Here is a 19,165-nt window from a genome sequence, read left to right on the forward strand (position 1 = left end):
TGCACTTTTAGGATCACAGATAAACAAGACATTATATATGTGGTAGAATGATTAAAGCCATTTGTTATATAACATGACTATGATCTTCACTCACCTCTCCCAGAACCTCGATTACATCTCCAATTTTCAGTTCTAACTCGTCTTCGTTCTGTGGAGTGTAGCTAAAGGCAGCTTTGCAACGCCTTTTTCGTATTGCCTCACCTGTTTAAGAGCACACAAACAGACATACAGTATAAACAAATAATTATCTATCTATACAACAGAGAAAAGTGTTCCATTTCTACATTTGACAACTAGGTGTCTCTCTTTGCTGGCAGCTGATGCTGAACAATTTGCAGATTTTGCTCCAGACTGATCACTAAATACATATTTCTTTGTGGCTCATGAAACAACCAATCTTTCAAAAGAAACCTTAAGTTTCACTTCTCTACAGAAGCTAAATGGAGAAAGTGGGTTGACTTTGGGGCTAACCCTAAATTTGTCCTCTTAAATGTTAACATTCTGCTGCATTAACACCATTGAGAACCCCTAATAATATACAAATAATATGGAGAAACCCATTGTGATCTGATATGCTAGATACATGCTTTTTATTTCTGTTCCAACAATCTAAAAATCAAAACATTTTTTTTATTTTGGGAAGCCAACGTCTCTTTCTGCTAAATAAATTAAAAGCACATGAACCAACATTGGTTCACTTGTCTGGAAATCAGGTTAGATTAATTCAGGGCTCTGAACAGAGCTTGTGTCTCAGAAACAGGCTACCTAACAGAGTATTTCCCTTAAACAGATTTCACTTTGAGAAGTGAAAATGGCACCCAGTAGATCAGGGGTTCCCAGTCTTTTTTTATCAACTGTACCTAAATTATTTACTTGACATCCCAACTGAAATTTTTAAGTAATGTTGAATTTGAATAAATATATTGAATTTACCAACATCTTCACGTTTATTGCAGTTTATTCCTTTTTTTTATTTTTTATTACGGAGCAATCTTTGCAAATTTTACCTTTAAGAGGGCATTTAAAAACACAAAGCATGATATCCATTTACATCAAATACGTCAGTAAATTAAATGAATGATTCGAAATACATTCTAAATCTGAACAAATCTGAACACGATGACTGAGTAATTTCTGACCCTGTCACAAATAATTAGAACAACCAATTTAATCATGCAATTGTATTTGTCACAGCCTGTCTCCCTCGTGTTTCCTAGGACCCTTATTTTGAAGTGTTTCCCCTGGACTACTTTATCCAGTATGCACTGCCCTCATCACTGCCATCTGTTCCTCATTGTTCTCACCTGTTTTCCATTCCCTCATTAGCTCTTGTTTGTATAAATACCCTTTAGTTTTTACATTCCTTTGTCAGTTCTTGTTTGTTGTTTCACTGTCATCATTTTTATTAAAGCCTGCAATTAGATCTTACATCTCATCTGAGCAACCATTCGTGACAGTATTTAATAAATCATGAATATTGTATTTATTTGCATTTAACCTCATGCGACCCAGTGGACACATGCATAGACGTTGTATTTTGGCTTCGCTATATGTCACGCATAATTTAAATCATTTAAACCATCTGATCTCAGTTAAGGAGACTCCGTGCTGTCAGCAAAAGGGTTGAACTTTTGACACTTTGAGTCATGTGACAAAACAACAAGGCGCTGACCACAGCAGAGTTTGTCTTTGGGAAAAACGACAACAAAACTACATCTGGTAAGAAACCTAATTAAGTTTACTTTGAAACCTGTTTGAGTCAAAAGATTACAGTCTCTAGTTTCATCTGATAAGCCTTTTTTAAATTTTTTTTATTTGAGCAATTTTAATCGCTAAACACAATGTACAATAATGTGTACTTTCAGAGGCTTTATATGAAGTTAGGAAGTATATAAGGTGCATTTCGAACTGTTCTGAGACCAGTGCAGACAGACAGCACACTGATGGTTTAGTCATTCACTAAATAGGGAGCAAGGGAGCATCCTATAGCTATCCTATATGTGTATTCACTCCTAACATCTGGTCAAAGTTCAGTTTCAGGCCACAGATGATGTTTGGATCACTCGACATGTTTGGCAGACATCGGACAATGGTAATCAGTAAACAGATTCAGAATTTATAATTTTATAAATAATGAAAAAATAATGTATAATTTTATTTGAACATCGTTGGCAGTGATTGGATGATGCTGGCCATTACTTTGAATCAGAATTAATTATGCAACTTTTTGATGTAATGAAAAACAAGAATAACCAACACTCCTGTAAACAAACAATTTGATAAAAAAAAAAAATCTGACTTTCTATAGCTTGGTATTATTTAATATTTAAAACTTAGTCCCGCTGTCCACATATGTTTCCATCAATATTTAGGAAAACTATTTGCTACATTAATTATAATTGTTTTGGCATATTTATTAGGTTCTACTTTTTACAAATCAAAAAGGGAAATGGAAATACACAGCAGTCCTGCATGGGTCTCAGGAGGTTAATTTGGCATTGCCATTTCTATCTCATGAACTCCCTGCAGTGGTGCAGTTCCATCACAAACCCCTAGATTTGTGAACCCTGGTACGGAAATGCTGCAATGGATAATAGTAATTTAAGTGCTTTCAGTTGACCTCACTACCATTCTGAGGTCTATGATAATGGAAAACCAGCCAATCAGAAAGTGCATTCAAATGCTGAATGTGTGTTTGGCTGTTCCAGATGTAACGTGACAACACACAGACACAAGTTAATCAAGCCAAACCTCATGACTAAACCCAAATCTGACCAATCAAAGGATTCACAGTGGGGCCATGAAGATTATATGTGAAGCTTCCCTAATTGCCTGGGTAAAAGATATCTAATAACTTTTAATTACTTATAGTCCCACATACATGATTTGGTAGGAGTACTGTAAATGGTATCTGGCCTGGGGAGAGCTTAAAAAATTTGACCGTACTAACTCTCCTGGGCTCAATCAAACTCATTCCCCACTACGACTGGTCTGACGGCCATATTCTGGGTTTGTACTTGGCAAATCTGAGAAGGATTAAGAGTTTTTGCAAAAGTTTTTTAGATTTGTATTTCTCGCTATTCATCTGCCAGAAGCAAACCTGACCCAGCTCTTAAGGTCCAGTGGATATTTACCCAATCACAAAATCTCCTCCTTTGAGACTGTGAATAATAAGACTCTGGGTGTGTTTGTGTGGGTGTGTGTTCTGCTGAATAAGTGCTGAACTACTTTTCCAGACTGAGAAATTGATACGACAGGACTACCTTTCTTGGCAGGTCTGAGGCTGGGTTCTGATTTCGGGCTGGTGCTGCCATTCGACAGGTCTGATTTGGATCCGGCCAAACTTGACTCCTTCTTTATCTCCTTTTTAGAGTCCTTCTTTATCTCCTTTAAAATGGGAAACAAACAGACATTACATTTATTGAAACAGTAGGGGGAGCAATGACTATTTCTGCAGTATACAGTATGTATACTGTACAGTATGCAAAATTTGTATGCATGGAATACCTGAATGACCTACTGTACTACATTTGCCAAAATATACAGTATATAACACCGTAATACTACATTGATATTAACATTTTTGTTGATTTAAGTATTAGGGATGTGCGAGACTAGTCGACTAAACGGTTCTGATGCTGCTAGTCGACACTGGAATTACTAGTCGTTTAATATTTCCCCTCATTAAACTGATCATTTTTACACATTTACGTTTCGCTTTATATTCTTACAGAGGCTGCACTTAAATTACTGTCATATTAATGTTACATATTTAAAATAGAATTAATAATACAAATATTATTTAAAAAGAAGATATCTGGAGCAGATAGTTTAATTTCACCTCAGGCTGCGCGTGCTTCTTCCCTCTCTCACTCACGGCGCGCAGAGGAAAATGTCCTCTCAGTAGACAAGAAAACTCAAAGTAGTTATGAAATCACTTCAGTGGTGCGGGAATCGGCTTTCCAAATGTTTGAAAGTCCCTATGGATGTTTTCACATTTGAGTCTTCTTTACATCTGTGCATGCTTGGATGTTATTTTTCCGCTGAGCAGGCTTTTTCAAGTGCAGGATAGCAGCCTCAGGTGAGTCAAGTCCCGTCTTTCACCGGACCATGCTGACGTGTTAATTTTACTCATCAAAAAAAGAAAATAACTGTTTTAGACTAGGTATGCAATTTGTTTAATCTGCTGATTAAGAAGGCTATTTTCAACGAGGTGCCGACTGCTTAACGGGTTAAACTATCTTTTATTCTGTGTGCACGTCGTGTTTAGAATACATTAGGTTTATTACAGGCTACATAACAGGCCTATTTTTTTTTTTCTATCTTATAGCTACTTTTTTTTTTTTTTTTTACATCGTAACTGTTATTGGTTAACGTTCTTTACCGAACAGCTGTCATATTAGATCAAGGGCTAATGCGCAACTTTTTGTCTCTCTCATAGATTTGGCTTAGTCTACCTGTTAATTATTTTCAACAATGTCCTGACTATATTTAATGTACAATGATCATAATTCAAGGCGAGCAGGTTGCAGATAAATGCCCCTTTTCAGTAGAACTTAGCATCGGATTTGGAATAGATTAAGTATTTTAAATGAGTTGCATAATTTTTTATTTTTTTAAAACTGTTTTCTGAAGGTTTCTCTTTAGACTAGTCGACTAGTCGGTTACAAAACTTAAGTTTAAATGACAGTCGAATTAGTCGTAGCACACATCCCTATTAAGTATAAACACTGGCTATGTGGTGCTTTTAAAAATTTCTTTTTGTTTGAGAATCCCAACCAGCCTAACACAACAACATTGACTCAACCAGTGGCATGATTATGGGGCAGGACTATCTATTTCACCAACCAATGGCAGTCAGAAGTAGTGTTTTGGAAACCTTTATAAAAACAGCTATTATTTTGCAACTTGGTGCTGATAGTGATACATCATTTACACACTTCACTTATAAGATTTTTTTTTTTTTTTTTTTACATAAAATTGGATTAAAAATGCACAATAACTGGATTTTTTTTTTCTGAGATCATAACTGGATGCCACTCCCTGAATTAAATATACAATGTAATGAGGTCATGTGACAACAATAGCATATTCCTGCTTGAAACATTGCTAAATGTGTTCTGTTTGACATGCTATTAAACATTTCATAGGGAATATACAGTACATACTGTGCAGTATTCACTAAGCAGTAAGCTAGAAGTCCATTCCGAACATAGCAATAGTGTGTGAGTGTGTGTAAGAGAAAGATAAAAATCGAGAGACAGACAGAGGGGTGGTGATGTAGGTTGTAGTGCACCAGTGCAAAGAGGCACTCATTTCCTGGATGGGCAGTGCAGTAACTGAGAGGAACAGTCAACCTAAAAAACACACTCTGGCCTTCAGACACTTCCCCCATCGGTCAATTCATCTGTTAGTAAAAGTAAACATTATCTGTACATTATTACACCCCTCTTCTCTCCCACTGTTCATGGAAAGTTCAGCCAAAAATAAAAATTTGGTTATTCACTTACTCTTATGCTGTTCCAAACCCATATGACTTTCTTTCTTCTGTGTAACACATAATGAGATGCAAGGCAGAATGTTGCATTTACTTTCATTTAGTATTTTTTGCCATCCATTAAGCTAACATTCTGCCAAACATTTATTTTGTGTTCTGCATGTATGGAGCAACATGAGGGTCAATTGGGGGGGGGGGGGCTCTCCCTTTATGGCCTGTGCAATAAAGTGACTTGTTAAGAAAGAGCTTCATCTCTTGGCTCACATAGAGCTGTCACCCTTTCTCAATTTCCTGCATGTTATCTTTCTCTGCTTTCACTGCAAGTTCTTTCTGCATGTTTTACTCTCTCTCTCTCTCTCTCTCTCTCTCTCTCTCTCTCTCTCTCTCTCTCTCTCTCCCTCTGACATGGTTATTTATTAGATGAAAAAGGGCACATATCTGCTTGCTGGATGTTTTATTCTTGCAGATCAAATCGTCAATCTGCAAGTGGACAATATTTAAAACAACTTAATAAAATTGAGTTATTCACACACATGGACTTACACATATACTATATACACATACTCTTCAAGGAGCACATCTAATCCTTTTTTAAAGACCACATGAAATAAAAATCTGAGTTTTGTGGCCTTTAGACCATGGTTTTTAGCTTTGAAGCCATCTATACTAATATACTCTTAAAAATGTACAAATTTTAAAGCAGATTTAGCATTTAAAATTAGCCTAGCATTTTCAGTTTTTCTCTTCCAGGAAAACAGACTAAAATATTGATGACTCATCCAGTACATGGATTTCTGTCCAGTAAAATCTCTCTAGAATGTTCCTCCACTAAATTTTGATACCAACCATCCTCTGACTAGAAAATTAAGGTTTGTCTTCAACTGTGCTCACACTCTTGCTTTCTATATACTGGCTATATAAAAGGCATACGCCCTTCAATATGTCCCACCCTACTGTATTTTAAGCTACTATTTCAATAGGAAATACATCAACACAGTCAAACCATTTCATGGGGTCTTTAAACACATTTTGGGACCTTATTAAACATTAGGGATGAATCGATGTATTGGCTGCCGATATTTATCAGCCAATTAGAGACCAAATTAAAACCATCTGCATATTGGTTATAAAAATGAAGATAAAAAAAAAAAAAAAAAAAAGATGGTTGATTTATAATTAGTAACACACTTAGTAAAAACTATAATACTAATAATAACCACAATATGTAGTAGGGTTGGCACTCCTAAGAACGTGTAATATTTATTTTTATTCTTTCTCGTTCTTATGTTAATGCAGAAAAACGTGACGGTTGTGAAAACGGCACTTACATAATAGGCTAAATGATGAGGGAAACCATTCAAATCTCTTCGAAACCAGAAGACACTAGCTGGGTTTCCATCCACATATTTTTATGCACATTTTGGGATAATCGCAAAAAAACTGCTGGATGGAAACTCCAAGATATAAATAAAATCTCCAAAATGTGCATCAAAAACATATACACTCGCTTGAGGTGGATACATGTTTTATTCGATAAGAAGAACTGTTATTGAAACACATTTACAGAATAAACTCCTATTGTATTTATTAGGAATACAAGATGCGCATCAAAAAAGTCATGTGACTGAATATTTCGTTCATAACTGGACTAACCAGAGGACCAATCCTCTCATCTAAAATGTTGCTCTGGTCATTCTAAAATACTAGTGTCCTGAAAATCCAAAGCCTGTATAGAGTTTGCAGAGAAATATAAATAGAATACAAACTTGAACTGTGCTGCAGAGGAGGTTTATTGACACTTTTGAAAAAAATATATTATAGATCCACATGGTAAAGACATAAGGATTGAGAAACACACATACATTGTGCTCCTAAAATTGTGTGACGCGCTGTTGCTCCCAGATATGAGACAAAGTTCTTTACAGTGTTGTCTGTGTGCTATAAAACGCGAGTGTTTTAAATATATAATGTGTGTGTGTGTGTATATATATATATATATATATATATATTCCCCAAATGTGACGGCTTTGTTCTTTTGAACACGTGGAATGGAAATGCGGCTTTATTCGCACATTGTTCTTGTAATATTCAGATTTTTCGCATAAATTAAATTCACAGCTTGGAAAGAAACATAGCTACTGACTTCTGAGACATCAGATTTGATATCCATTAATGCTGCATGATTGACCGAAGTAATATTGAAATCGCAATATGACCTTGCATGATTACTAAACTTTAAAAGGCTACGTTTCTGCATTTAATGCATAAGTCAGCGTTGTGTGAGCAAGCGGCACCTTCTATAATACAGAATTTAAAAGGGGGGTTTTGTTCCTTTGGTTAAACTTTTTACTTTTCATTAAGTGGTTGACATTTCTGTTCAATTGCCCAACAAATACATAGTATGAATTGCTATGTTCTATCATTTACAGTACATACATTTAAAATATGACTTCTGTTGTTCTGAACTGCAAAATCAGAAGTGCAAAAATGTTTTAGAAGTACAAAATAACCTTTTTCATTACAATCATTATGTTACCATATTTAGTTATTTTATCTTTTTATCTTCTATTTATCTTTCATTGTGGCTCACTTTAAAATGTTGGCCTGTCATGTGTTCAAAAGATCCAACCCACGTTCAATGGAAATGACTTATTGTTAGAAGAGTGAAAAAGCTTTCGTACCTCTTTGTACATTTTTAAAGCAAAATTCCAAAGTAAAACAGTGATCTGATGACAAAATAAGGTAACTGGCAAAATATATGTATTGGTATCGACCTAAGGTTTTTGTTAAAATCGGCATCGTATCTGTGCATCCCTATTAAATATATATATATATATATATATAAATAAATTAAACTTTTTTCATTAGTGGCATAAAAACTGCCCAATTTCCTGCAGAGAAATCTTTCCCAAATCAATCAAAATCAGTTCAAAACTAATTAACATGTAACAACACACCAAATAAATCACAATCAACAAAGCACTACTTTCTAGCATTGTTGATCAAGTTCATTTTTGATAGTTTGCAAAATCCGAGAAGATTGCAATCAAAAGAGGTGCTTTTGTTTTATTAAGAGCTAATTAAAATGGGAAGATCAAAAGCCTTACAAAAAATCTAAACTAGCTGCAAAACTGCCTTTGTTATTTTCACATGCAAATTAGCTTTTGATTCAACGCAAATGTTTGCCAGAAGTTTGCTGGTAGTGGTGAACCTCCAGCAAACCTTTGGCAATAATGGACAATTCTGCAGCATGTGTGCAGCAAAGCTAAATTGCATGTGAAAATTATCAATGGTGAATTTGCAGCAAGTTTATGGCAAATTTGCTATGAACTCTCGATTTTCGTAAGGGTTATTATCCAGAAATAATCATGACACACAAACCAGGAAGTGTATCTCGCATAGTGCGGGAGGTCTTCCGTTCTGAATAATGTGCAGAAATATTCCATTTAAAAGTTATCAGCCAGGGAATGAAAAAAGGGTACAGTAGTTAAGGGCTTTATGTCTAGTGGTCAACCGATATAACGCCGAGGCCGATAAATCGGCCGACGCTGTAATTAAAAAAAAAGTCAGAAAATCCTCCGATTTATCGGCCTCTGCGATATATCGGTTGACCACTAGACATAAAGCCCTTAACAAAATAAATGTTTCTGTTTGGCAGATTTTTTCTTGAGGGTGGCGAAAATCATCTGCTTGCATGAGAAGTGACTGAGACATGTAAACGGCCAGTCACGGTTCATTTTGTTGTTACGTGCATCGTGTTACTACAATAATAAACCGGTGTGCAACACAGTGTCATTTAAACGGTCTGCATATCAAAGCCGCGGCAGACGTGTTTGAGCTCATAATGTTAAAGTGCTCACCTGTTTCATTCTTCCTCTCTCTCCTCAACAGTTCCCTGTAACGTTTAAGTGTCTTGTCTCATGATAAAAAGGCAAATAATAAAAATAATATCATATATACCATCTGCAAATATGTGCATATTTCATTTAAACAGATGTAATAAATCAACATCACACAACTTGAGCAGATCCAGCATCCTGTGGCGCGCACATTTATTTACCTCTAAAGCATATACAGTGCATCCGGAAAGTATTCACAGCGCTTCACTTTTTCCACATTTTGTTATGTTACAGCCTTATTCCAAAATGGATTAAATTCATTATTTTCCTCAAAATTCTACAAACAATACCCCAACAAAGAAGTTTGTTTGAAATCTTTGCAAATTCATTAAAAAAAAAAAAAAAAAAAAAAAAAAAAATCACATGTACATAAGTATTCACAGCCTTTGCTCAATACTTTGTTGAAGCACCTTTGGCACCAATTACAGCCTCAAGTCTCTTTGAGTATGATGCTACAAGCTTGGCACACCTATTTTTGGGCAGTTTCTCCCATTCTTCTGTGCAGGATCTCTCAAGCTCCATTAGGTTGGATGGGGAGTGTCGGTGCACAGCCATTTTCAGATCTCTCCAGAGATGTTCAGTCGGGTTCAAGTCTGGGCCCTGGCTGGGCCACTCAAGGACATTCACAGAGTTGTCCCGGAGCCACTCCTTTGTTATCTTGGCTGTGTGCTTAGGGTCGTTGTTCTGTTGGAAGATGAACCTTCGCCCCAGTCTGAGGTCCAGAGCGCTCTGGAGCAGGTTTTCATAAAGGATGTCTCTGTACATTGCTGCATTCATCTTTCCCTCGATCCTGACTAGTCTCCCAGTTCCTGCCGCTGAAAAAACAGGTATTGGCGAGGTGATGAGCGGTGCCTGGTTTCCTCCAGACATGACGCTTGCCATTCAGGCCAAAGAGTTCAATCTTTGTTTCTCATGGTCTGAGAGTCCTTCAGGTGCCTTCTGGCAAACTCCAGGCAGGCTGTCATGTGTCTTTTACTGAGGAGTGGCTTCCGTCTGGCCACTCTACCATACAGGCCTGATTGGTGGAGTGCTGCAGAGAGGGTTCTTCTTCTGGAAGGTTCTCCTCTCTCCACAGAGAAATGGTGGAGCTCTGTCAGAGTGACCATCGGGTTCTTGGTCACCTCCCTGACTAAGACCCTTCTCCCCCGATCGCTCAGTTTGGCCAGGCGGCCAGCTCTAGGAAGAGTCCTGGTGGTTCCAAACTTCTTCCATTTACGGATGGAGGCCACTGTGCTCATTGGGACCTTCAATGCTGCAGAAATTTTTCTGTACCCTTCCCCAGATCTGTGCCTCGATACAATCCTGTCTCGGAGGTCTACAGACAATTCCTTGGACTTCATGGCTTGGTTTGTGCTCTGACATGCACTGTTAACTGTGGGACCTTATATAGACAGGTGTGTGCCTTTCCAAATCATGTCCAATCAACTGAATTTACCACAGGTGGACTCCAATCAAGTTGTAGAAACATCTCAAGGATGATCAGTGGAAACAGGATGCACATGAGCTCAATTTTGAGTGTCATGGCAAAGGCTGTGATTTTTTTTAATTTTTAATTTTTAATAAATTTGCAAAGATTTCAAACAAACTTCTTTCACGTTGTCATTATGGGGTATTGTTTGTAGAATTCTGAGGAAAATAATGAATTTAGTCCATTTTGGAATAAGGCTGTAACATAACAAAATGTGGAAAAAGTGAAGCGCTGTGAATACTTTCCAGATGCACTGTATTCTTTCAGCCTCTCCTTTTAACTTTCTTTTCTAATGATAAAAGGCAAATATCAATAAAACTTCTATTATATGCAAATATGCAGATATCTAATTTAAACAGATGTAATTCACGAACCTCACGAAAACCCAGCGTTTTCTTCCCGTTGAGCTTTCATCTAATATCTTCCTATGAAGCGTGTATTCCATCAGCTAGAATCAAAACTTCAGGATCAGGATCAAAAGTTCCTCTGACCATCATGATTTGTGAATCAGTGGTCGCAATCCAAGCAGGCGATCCAGGCTGTTTAAACTCAGGAGATTGCTACTGCTCGCTGGATCCGCACGAGCGAGCGAGTGAGTGCAACCAAAGTCTTTCTAGCAAGTCAATCCACTGTCGGCCATGTTTGGAATGCTCTCGGGAGGCTATTTCCATTCATGACGGCGCAGCTCCTATCTACTTGAATGGGGAAAGACCGAAATCTCCAAAACAGGTGGTCAAGATTACGATCAAAGAATATATTTCAAATCAGCAGTAAAATCTGACAACACTGGTATCATAAATGGTGCTTCTTTACCTCAGATTATGCTAAAAAATGAAATTTTCTCAGCTTTTACAGCTAATGCGCATGCACATTCTCGAGATGATTGACAGGCGATGATGTGATTTGACTCTTTTACCTGTAAGGCGGGACTTCCTATCTACATCCATTGACCAATGGCTGCAGTTGGGTGTTCTAATTTCTCCCATTCATTTTAATAGAATTGGCCCGTCTCTGGTGCAACTTCAAGGTAAAGGCGCTTCACGTGTGCTACAAGTAAATGTCTTATTCATTATGCACTGTATATACAATTGGATTGATTTGGCGTTTTTTTTTTTAGTAAATGCGATTGCTAACATGGACATGCCATCCATGATTGCTGGACTACTGTGTGTACTGATATTTCCTTCTTCCTAATATATTAACAATTTCTTCATGTGCAAATAAATTACAAAAATTTGATGACTAAACAGAAATCAGAAGAAACTGCTATCTACCATTTAAAATACAATATTATTTTTTAAGATTCTTTTATACAAAGTTACATTTTTGTGTGAAATTGAGTAAATATAGTGCTAAACAAGAGTTATTTATTTATTTATTTATTTTTTAGCAATTTTATGTTTGTTATTTACTATATTATATAACGGCATCAGCCATTAAAAAACCCATATCGGTCGACCACTATTTTCGTCTACAGCTTGCATAAAATATGTGTGTGAGAGAGAGAGAGAGAAACTGAAGAGGAGAGAGAGTGAGACCATCACCTAAGCTGCATGAAACAAGGGTAAAAAATGTGTTTCAGAAGAGCACGGTTTAGAGATAACATAAGAGATATTCAACCAGAAAACTCATGTGCATTTCATCATCATGCATTTAACATCCGCTCAACAGACCACACACTCAAATGCAAAATACACACAAGCACTTAAAGAGTTAGTTCACCCAAACATTACAATTCTGTCATTTCCTCACCCTCATGTTGTTGATTTTGCCATCCAAACAATGCACGACTATATGCTTAGTTGCATTTTATTATTTGCATTTAGTATTGTTTTTTCCCTGCTATCCATCAGAACAGACCTGCGACACAAAAATAGGTCCAGCCAGTTGAAAACCACTGATTTAGAACACAAGTGCACCCACTCTTTTTGATGTTTATCAGATGTTTGTTTACAAACATAACACTTTAAATAGAACACAATGCTTTCCAGATGATGCACATTTGCACAGATGTGTCCGCAAGGTGTGCTTGTGTGCTTACTGGGTTTGGTCTTGGCTTTCTTGAGATTTGACAGCAATGTTGTGTATTAAAGTCTGTGAGTCTGTGTTTGTGTACTTTCCCTGGCCCTACCATGGGAAATATGAAAGAGAGAGAATGAGAATGCCTATTGGGGCCTGAGGTTGGATATACACTAACAATACACATAGACGCACTTTTGTAAAGAATGCAGGGACATAACCAGAGAGATAGAAAGGACAGAGTCCGCAGAAGCAAATAAGAGCTGACCTTGAGCAGCAGATCACAACAGTGGTTCCTCTAAATGAATGTATTGTGTTGGACATTGTGTGTGTGTGTGTGTGTGTGTGTGTGTAAACAAGGTTTGATGAACACACATCTGTGTGTGGCCCAGAAACTTTCTATCAAAGAAAAAACCTTGGAAACAAAATTTCGTTCACTCTTATCAAGTTATTTGTGATGAAAAGAACACACAGCAACCCCATTGTGACAGCAACTCACAATCTGTCTGTTAGCAACAGACAACTAGTGTTTCGAAGATTAGCATTGGCAGTTTACCCTACTGGTAGATGCCATATCTGCATATGACTACACGACTGATGGCCATTTAACAGTAGCAAAATAAAATTAGTAATATTAATTATATTAAACAGTAGAGCGCAACAGTCTTGTTCTAAAAATAACAATTCCATAATTATTTATTTTTTCTAAACTTTTAAAGACGAGTTTTTAAAAATGTGTATAATAGTGGAATTCCTGTTGAAGAACTACACTACCAATGATCCTGAGGTGGAAAATTCACCAATCATATAATGGAAGCAAACAAACAGCAGCAAACGAGCACTGCACTATGACGCAAGTATTGATTTTAAAATACTTATTTGATTCAAATCAAAAAATTTTATTATGTGATTTACCTCAGAGCTGGCTGGTTTGGTTCATGGCTTAGAACTCTTGTGTGAAGTACTTTATGAAAACCCTATGGACAAAATGGGAAAAATACTTCCAGAAGATGGCTGAAAAAGACGGCGGGCACTGCTGTGCTCTATAGCAGATGCTTTGCTAGTGCCGAAGCTCTGAAATGGACTTCAAAATTCGTATGGAATGCTATATGGCATCAATGGGTCACTTTTAGTCCATTTCGGAGCAACAGCTGAAATAATCTGCGATTAATTACTTAAATTTCTGTCTTTTTTTTACACAAACTAGGAATGTGCCAGGGTGGTCAACTAGTCATCTAACAACTGACTATGTGATTAGTGGGGTTGACTACTAACATTAATATTTTTAGTGGTGGTGGTTTTAATGGGAGACGCCATTCCCTAATTGAGAGATGCAGCTTCTTAAAGAGCGTATTTGCATGGCAATAGCTTGCTGTGCTTAACAGTTAATAACGTTCATCAAGGTAAAACCCTCTGCAAGAAGTTTCTTCTCTTTAATGCTTTAAGTTTAGTCTTTTTATGCACTGCTGTTACATCAAAACGCTGTATCAACAATACATTTCAAGACGATCACTGTCAGACTGTGAGTAATATTCCAGTATTTGCGAGGTGCTGTGGGGAGATTAGAGTCTTTTGCTGATTCTGTCTGGCACTGCTTAAATAGTTGCAGTAAAAAAGGTTTAAACTGCTTGATGTCGTGAACTAGATATGTACCCGCAATATTGTATGACTCTGCACTTTTAAATGCGCAGCGAGGATTGTCTTGAAGAGCATCATTCTGCATTCAGGATGCGCATATGTGGTTTTTTGGCACTCTGTATCAAAATCTCTTATTTCTTACTTTTCTTACTTTGATAGTTTTGTGCAATAAGATATTATAGTTATTTAGTCTATTTATTTGTTGTATATCCGCTATTTGTTGAATAGATGTTCAAGTGCTGTATATCCCTCTAAAAGGATCATAACAGAGCTTAATTATACATTATTATCCTTAATGCCGACTAGTCGACTAGTTGTTCAAACAACCGACCGACTAGTCGATTCTGAAAATTAGTAGTTTTGCACATACCTAATATAAACCTATCTTATAGCTTCAGAAGACTTGGAATAAAGTGCATGAGCTGTATGGACCAGTTTTAGAGTGCTTTTTGTCATTTTGAAGCTTGACAGACCCCATTCCCCTTCAATGTCATTATATGTAAAATAGACTCAATTAAAAAAAATTACTTTCTTTTTCTTAAAGTCAGATTTGGAAAGACATGAGTATAAATAAATGTAAAAGAATTTTCATGTTTTAGTGAACTATCCCTTTAACAGTGCTATGTAAACAGTGTTGGGTTCTCACAGTCACTGCGTTAGCAGACAGACAGGGCCATTGAGAGATCAATAGGTCATCTCAAGACTCCACATATCACAAAGTCTTACTGTGTGATTTCAGATCAGCCTGTGCCAGCCTTCAGCATGGAACTGATTAACTCTTAAAACATCTAAATTAATCTCAGTGTTCGGAAGAGTGCTTATATCCATTACACAGCAATTTAAGTTAGGTGGTTCACCCAAAAATTTAAATTCTCTCATTTACTCGCCCTCATGCCTTCCCAGATGTGTATGGCTTTCTTTCTTCTGCTGAGCACAAAGATTTTTAGAAGAATATCTCAACCCTGTAGGTTCATACAATGCAAGTGAATGGTGGCCAGAACTTTGAAGGCCCAAAAAGCACATAAAGGCAGCATAAAAGTAATCCATATGAAATCCAGTGGTTAAATCCATATTTTCAGTAGGGATATTATTGGTGTGGGTGAGAAACAGATCAATATTTAAGTTCTTTTTTACTATAAATCTTCATTTTCACTTCTACATTATTTGTCTTTTGTTTTTGGCGATTGATATTTATGCATATCACCACCTACTGAGCAGGGAGTAAAATTTATTGTAAAACACTTTGGCGTATGAACTACTTTTATGCTGCCTTAATATGCTTTTTGGACCTTGAAAGTTCTGGCCACCATTTACTTGCATTACTTGCATTCGTTTGTGTTGTGCAGAAGAAAGAAAGTCATACACATCTGGGATGGCATGAGAGAGTAAATGATGAAAGAATTTGCATTTGTGGGTGAACTATTGCTTTAATAGCTTTTCGAGTCATCACCAATAAGATGTTGATTGTGTAAAGCTTATTAAAGGGTTAATTTATTCAATAATTAAACTTCTGTTGACATTTACTCATTTACCCTCATGTCATACTGTGGTGATGTGGGCGTCGCCGAGCTAAATCTGTGGAGAGCGATTCTGGGAGAGGAAGAATGGTAAGGATTAACACCTGTGGCTAATTATCTCTAACAGCTGGAGAGGGATAAAAAGGGTGTCCAGACTGCCGGAGGGGAGAGAGAGACACACAACGCTGACTGTGTGTTTATTCATTTTATGTTGTGCTGAAAAGCAGTTTGTTGGTTGACGCTGAAATGTGTAGAAATAAAACTCACATTGGATCGTTCACCTGGCTCCTGCTTCGTCCTTCAGAGAGAGTTAAAGAACCTTGTCACAGTGGTGCCAAAACTCGGAATTGTTTGGAGGAAGGAAACATCATCATGGAGTCCTCGCCACTGGCCGAAATCTTCAAGACCCTCGCCGGCATCCACCAGGCTCAACATCAGGCCCTGCTGAAGCCCCTGCAGGAGCTGCGATTCCAGGCTCAAGCAGAGGTCTGGCAGGTGTTACGGAGCTTAGAACCGCAGAGGGGTCTTCCACTGTGACCCCAGCTGCAACTATGGCCACGCTCGCCAAGATGGGACCGCAAGATGACCCTGAGGCTTACATCGAGCTGTTTGAGCGGATGGCTAAGACGTGGAAGTGGTCGAACTCCCAGTGTGCGGTCCGCCTACTCACGCTGCTGATTGGGGAAGCCCAACTCGTGGCCCATCAACTTCCGGTCAACAACCTCCTGGTGTATGAGGATCTGAAAAGAGCCATCTTGCAGAGGGTTGGCCAAAGCCCGGAGCAGCATCGCCAGCGCTTCCGGTCACTGACGCTTGGTGAGCACAGCTGCCCGTTCGCCTTCACCTGACAGCTTCGTATCAACTGCCGAAGGTGGATGCTGGCTGAAGATCACGGCACCAAGGAGATACTCAATCTGGTGGTACTGGAGCAGTTCATCGCCCAGCTACCAAAAGGGACAGCGGAGTGTGTCCAGTGCCACTGACCGGCGTCGCTGGATGGGGTGGTCCAGCTGGCTGAGGACCATATGGGCGGCATATTCGGAGGCCGGTGAGCCCTCTTCTCTTTCTCTTCCCTTCCCCTCTCCTTCCCTCATCCTGTTTCCTGGAAACAGGGAATTCCTACTCCAAAATTGGTTCCCCGGTCCCATGGGCCGTTCATCCTGCACGTTTCCTCTAATCCTTCCGCTATCTCCCACAGGCTGGTAAATCCACTGCCGCGGGTGTGGGCGTTAAGTCTGGGCCGGTCTGCTGGAGTTGCAGGGAACCTGGGCATTTCCAGGACCGATGCCCCATGATGGAGGTGGAGACATTAGTCCGGGTCCCGGACGTAACACAAGCCACACCTGATGGAGCAGGAGGATACCGGATACCTGTGAGTATTAAGGGGAGTACATATCAAGCCTTGGTGGATTCAGGTTGTAATCAAACCTCCATTCACCATAGCTTGGTTCAATCCGAGGCTTTGGTTACAAGCCTTGGATACAAGGTATGTGCACGGGGATATCCAAAGTTACCCTGTAGTGATGGTCACTATTCATTTTTGGGGACAAAAACATAGTGTCGAGGCTGTGGTTAATTCCCGCATTACACATCCGCTAATCTTGGGAATGAATTGGCCAGCATTTACTACCTTAATATGGGGAATGTGCCTGGATGGGTCCTGCAACAAAGCGTATCGGTGTGTGTGACACGCTGGCTGGGGAGGCGAAGCCAGGGCCGTCTATGTCAGCTCCACGTCAGGACGACGTAAGGAAGGGGGAAGTCTCAGCTTCCCCAGCCCTTAGAGGATTGCCTGCTGGGGATTTCTCTCTGGAGCAGACATGAGACGAGACCCTAAGGCACGTCTTTGACCAAGTGAAAGTGATTGGTCAACGCCTTCAGCTAGACACTGAACTCGCATATCTGCATTTTTCAATTATCAAGGAACCATTGTATCGAGTGACACAGGATGCTTAGACAAAGGAGATACAACACAATTGTTAATACCGCGGAGCCGTCAGGAAATGTTATTCCAGACGGCTCATTATAATCCAATGGTGGGTCACTTAGGGCAGGAAAAGACACTGAACCGTCTAATGGCCCATTTCTATTGGCTGGGCATTCACGGGGATGTTCGCAGGTGGTGTGCGGCATGTCATGAATGTCAGCTAGTGAATCCGCCGGCCACCCCAAGTGTGCCATTGCACTCCTTCCATTGATCTCATCACGTAGTGTTGCGGAGGCACTCTTCAGAATAATCTCCCGAGTGGGGATTCCGAAAGAAATCCTCACTGATCAGGGCACTATGTTTATGTCACATACACTACGCGAACTGTACAAATTATTGGGGATTAAATCGATTCTGCAGCGTTTATCACCCCCAAATGGACGACTTGGTTGAAATGATTTAATCAGACACTAAAGAATATGATTCGTAAATTTGTGCACGATGATGCTCGAAATTGGGACATGTGGCTCGAGCCCCTATTATTTGCAGTACGAGAGGTCCCACAAGCCTCCATGGGGTTCTCCCCATTTGAATTATTGTATGGACATCGACCTCGCGGCGTGCTCGACGTCTTACAGGAAAACTGGGAGGGGGGACCTTCAAACAGCAAAAATGACATTCAATACGTTCTTGACCTGAAAGCAAAATTCACTGGGGCAATTAACACAGGAGAATTTGCTCCAGGCACAAGAACGTCAAAGCCGGCTGTATAATAGGGGTACTCGGCCATGGGAATTTACACCGGGAAATAAAGTTCCTCTATTACTTCCCACATCGATCTCTAAATTACTCGCCAAGTGGCAAGGGCCCTTTGATATCACACGGGGAGTTGGGCAAATCGATTATGAGATTAAACGAACGGATAGAGTTGGAGCATGTCAGATTTACAATGACTGGGCCAGCCCGGTGGTGCTGGTTCCGAAGAGTGACGGCTCGGTCCAGTTCTGTGTGGATTATAGAAAACTCAATTTGGTGTCTAAATTTGATGCGTACCCAATGCCTCGGATTGATGAACTGCTCGATCGGTTAGGCGCAGCTCGCTTTTATTTGAGACTGGATTTAACAAAGGGATATTGACAGATCCCCATAACTCCCATGTCCCATGAAAAGACACCATTTTCCACACGTTCGGATTACACC

The 19,165-nt window shown here is 39.0% G+C and overlaps 1 protein-coding gene across 6 annotated transcripts in view; it reads right to left on the minus strand.

Moving 5' to 3' along the window:
• The window catches only part of LOC127431616 (SH3 domain-containing kinase-binding protein 1-like), a 76,074-nt gene that overhangs the window by 22,112 nt on the left and 34,797 nt on the right, over positions 1-19,165 (minus strand). For all 6 annotated transcript variants that reach the window (XM_051682132.1, XM_051682130.1, XM_051682128.1 and 3 more), the window contains 2 exons: positions 3,264-3,387; positions 95-201 (listed from right to left, as the gene is read on the minus strand). In XM_051682132.1, the coding sequence (XP_051538092.1) occupies positions 95-201; positions 3,264-3,387 (231 nt within the window). The remainder of the gene's footprint in view (positions 1-94; positions 202-3,263; positions 3,388-19,165) is intronic.

The sequence above is a fragment of the Myxocyprinus asiaticus genome, chromosome 41 (assembly GCF_019703515.2).
Source record: "Myxocyprinus asiaticus isolate MX2 ecotype Aquarium Trade chromosome 41, UBuf_Myxa_2, whole genome shotgun sequence".
Classification (NCBI taxonomy): domain Eukaryota; kingdom Metazoa; phylum Chordata; class Actinopteri; order Cypriniformes; family Catostomidae; genus Myxocyprinus; species Myxocyprinus asiaticus.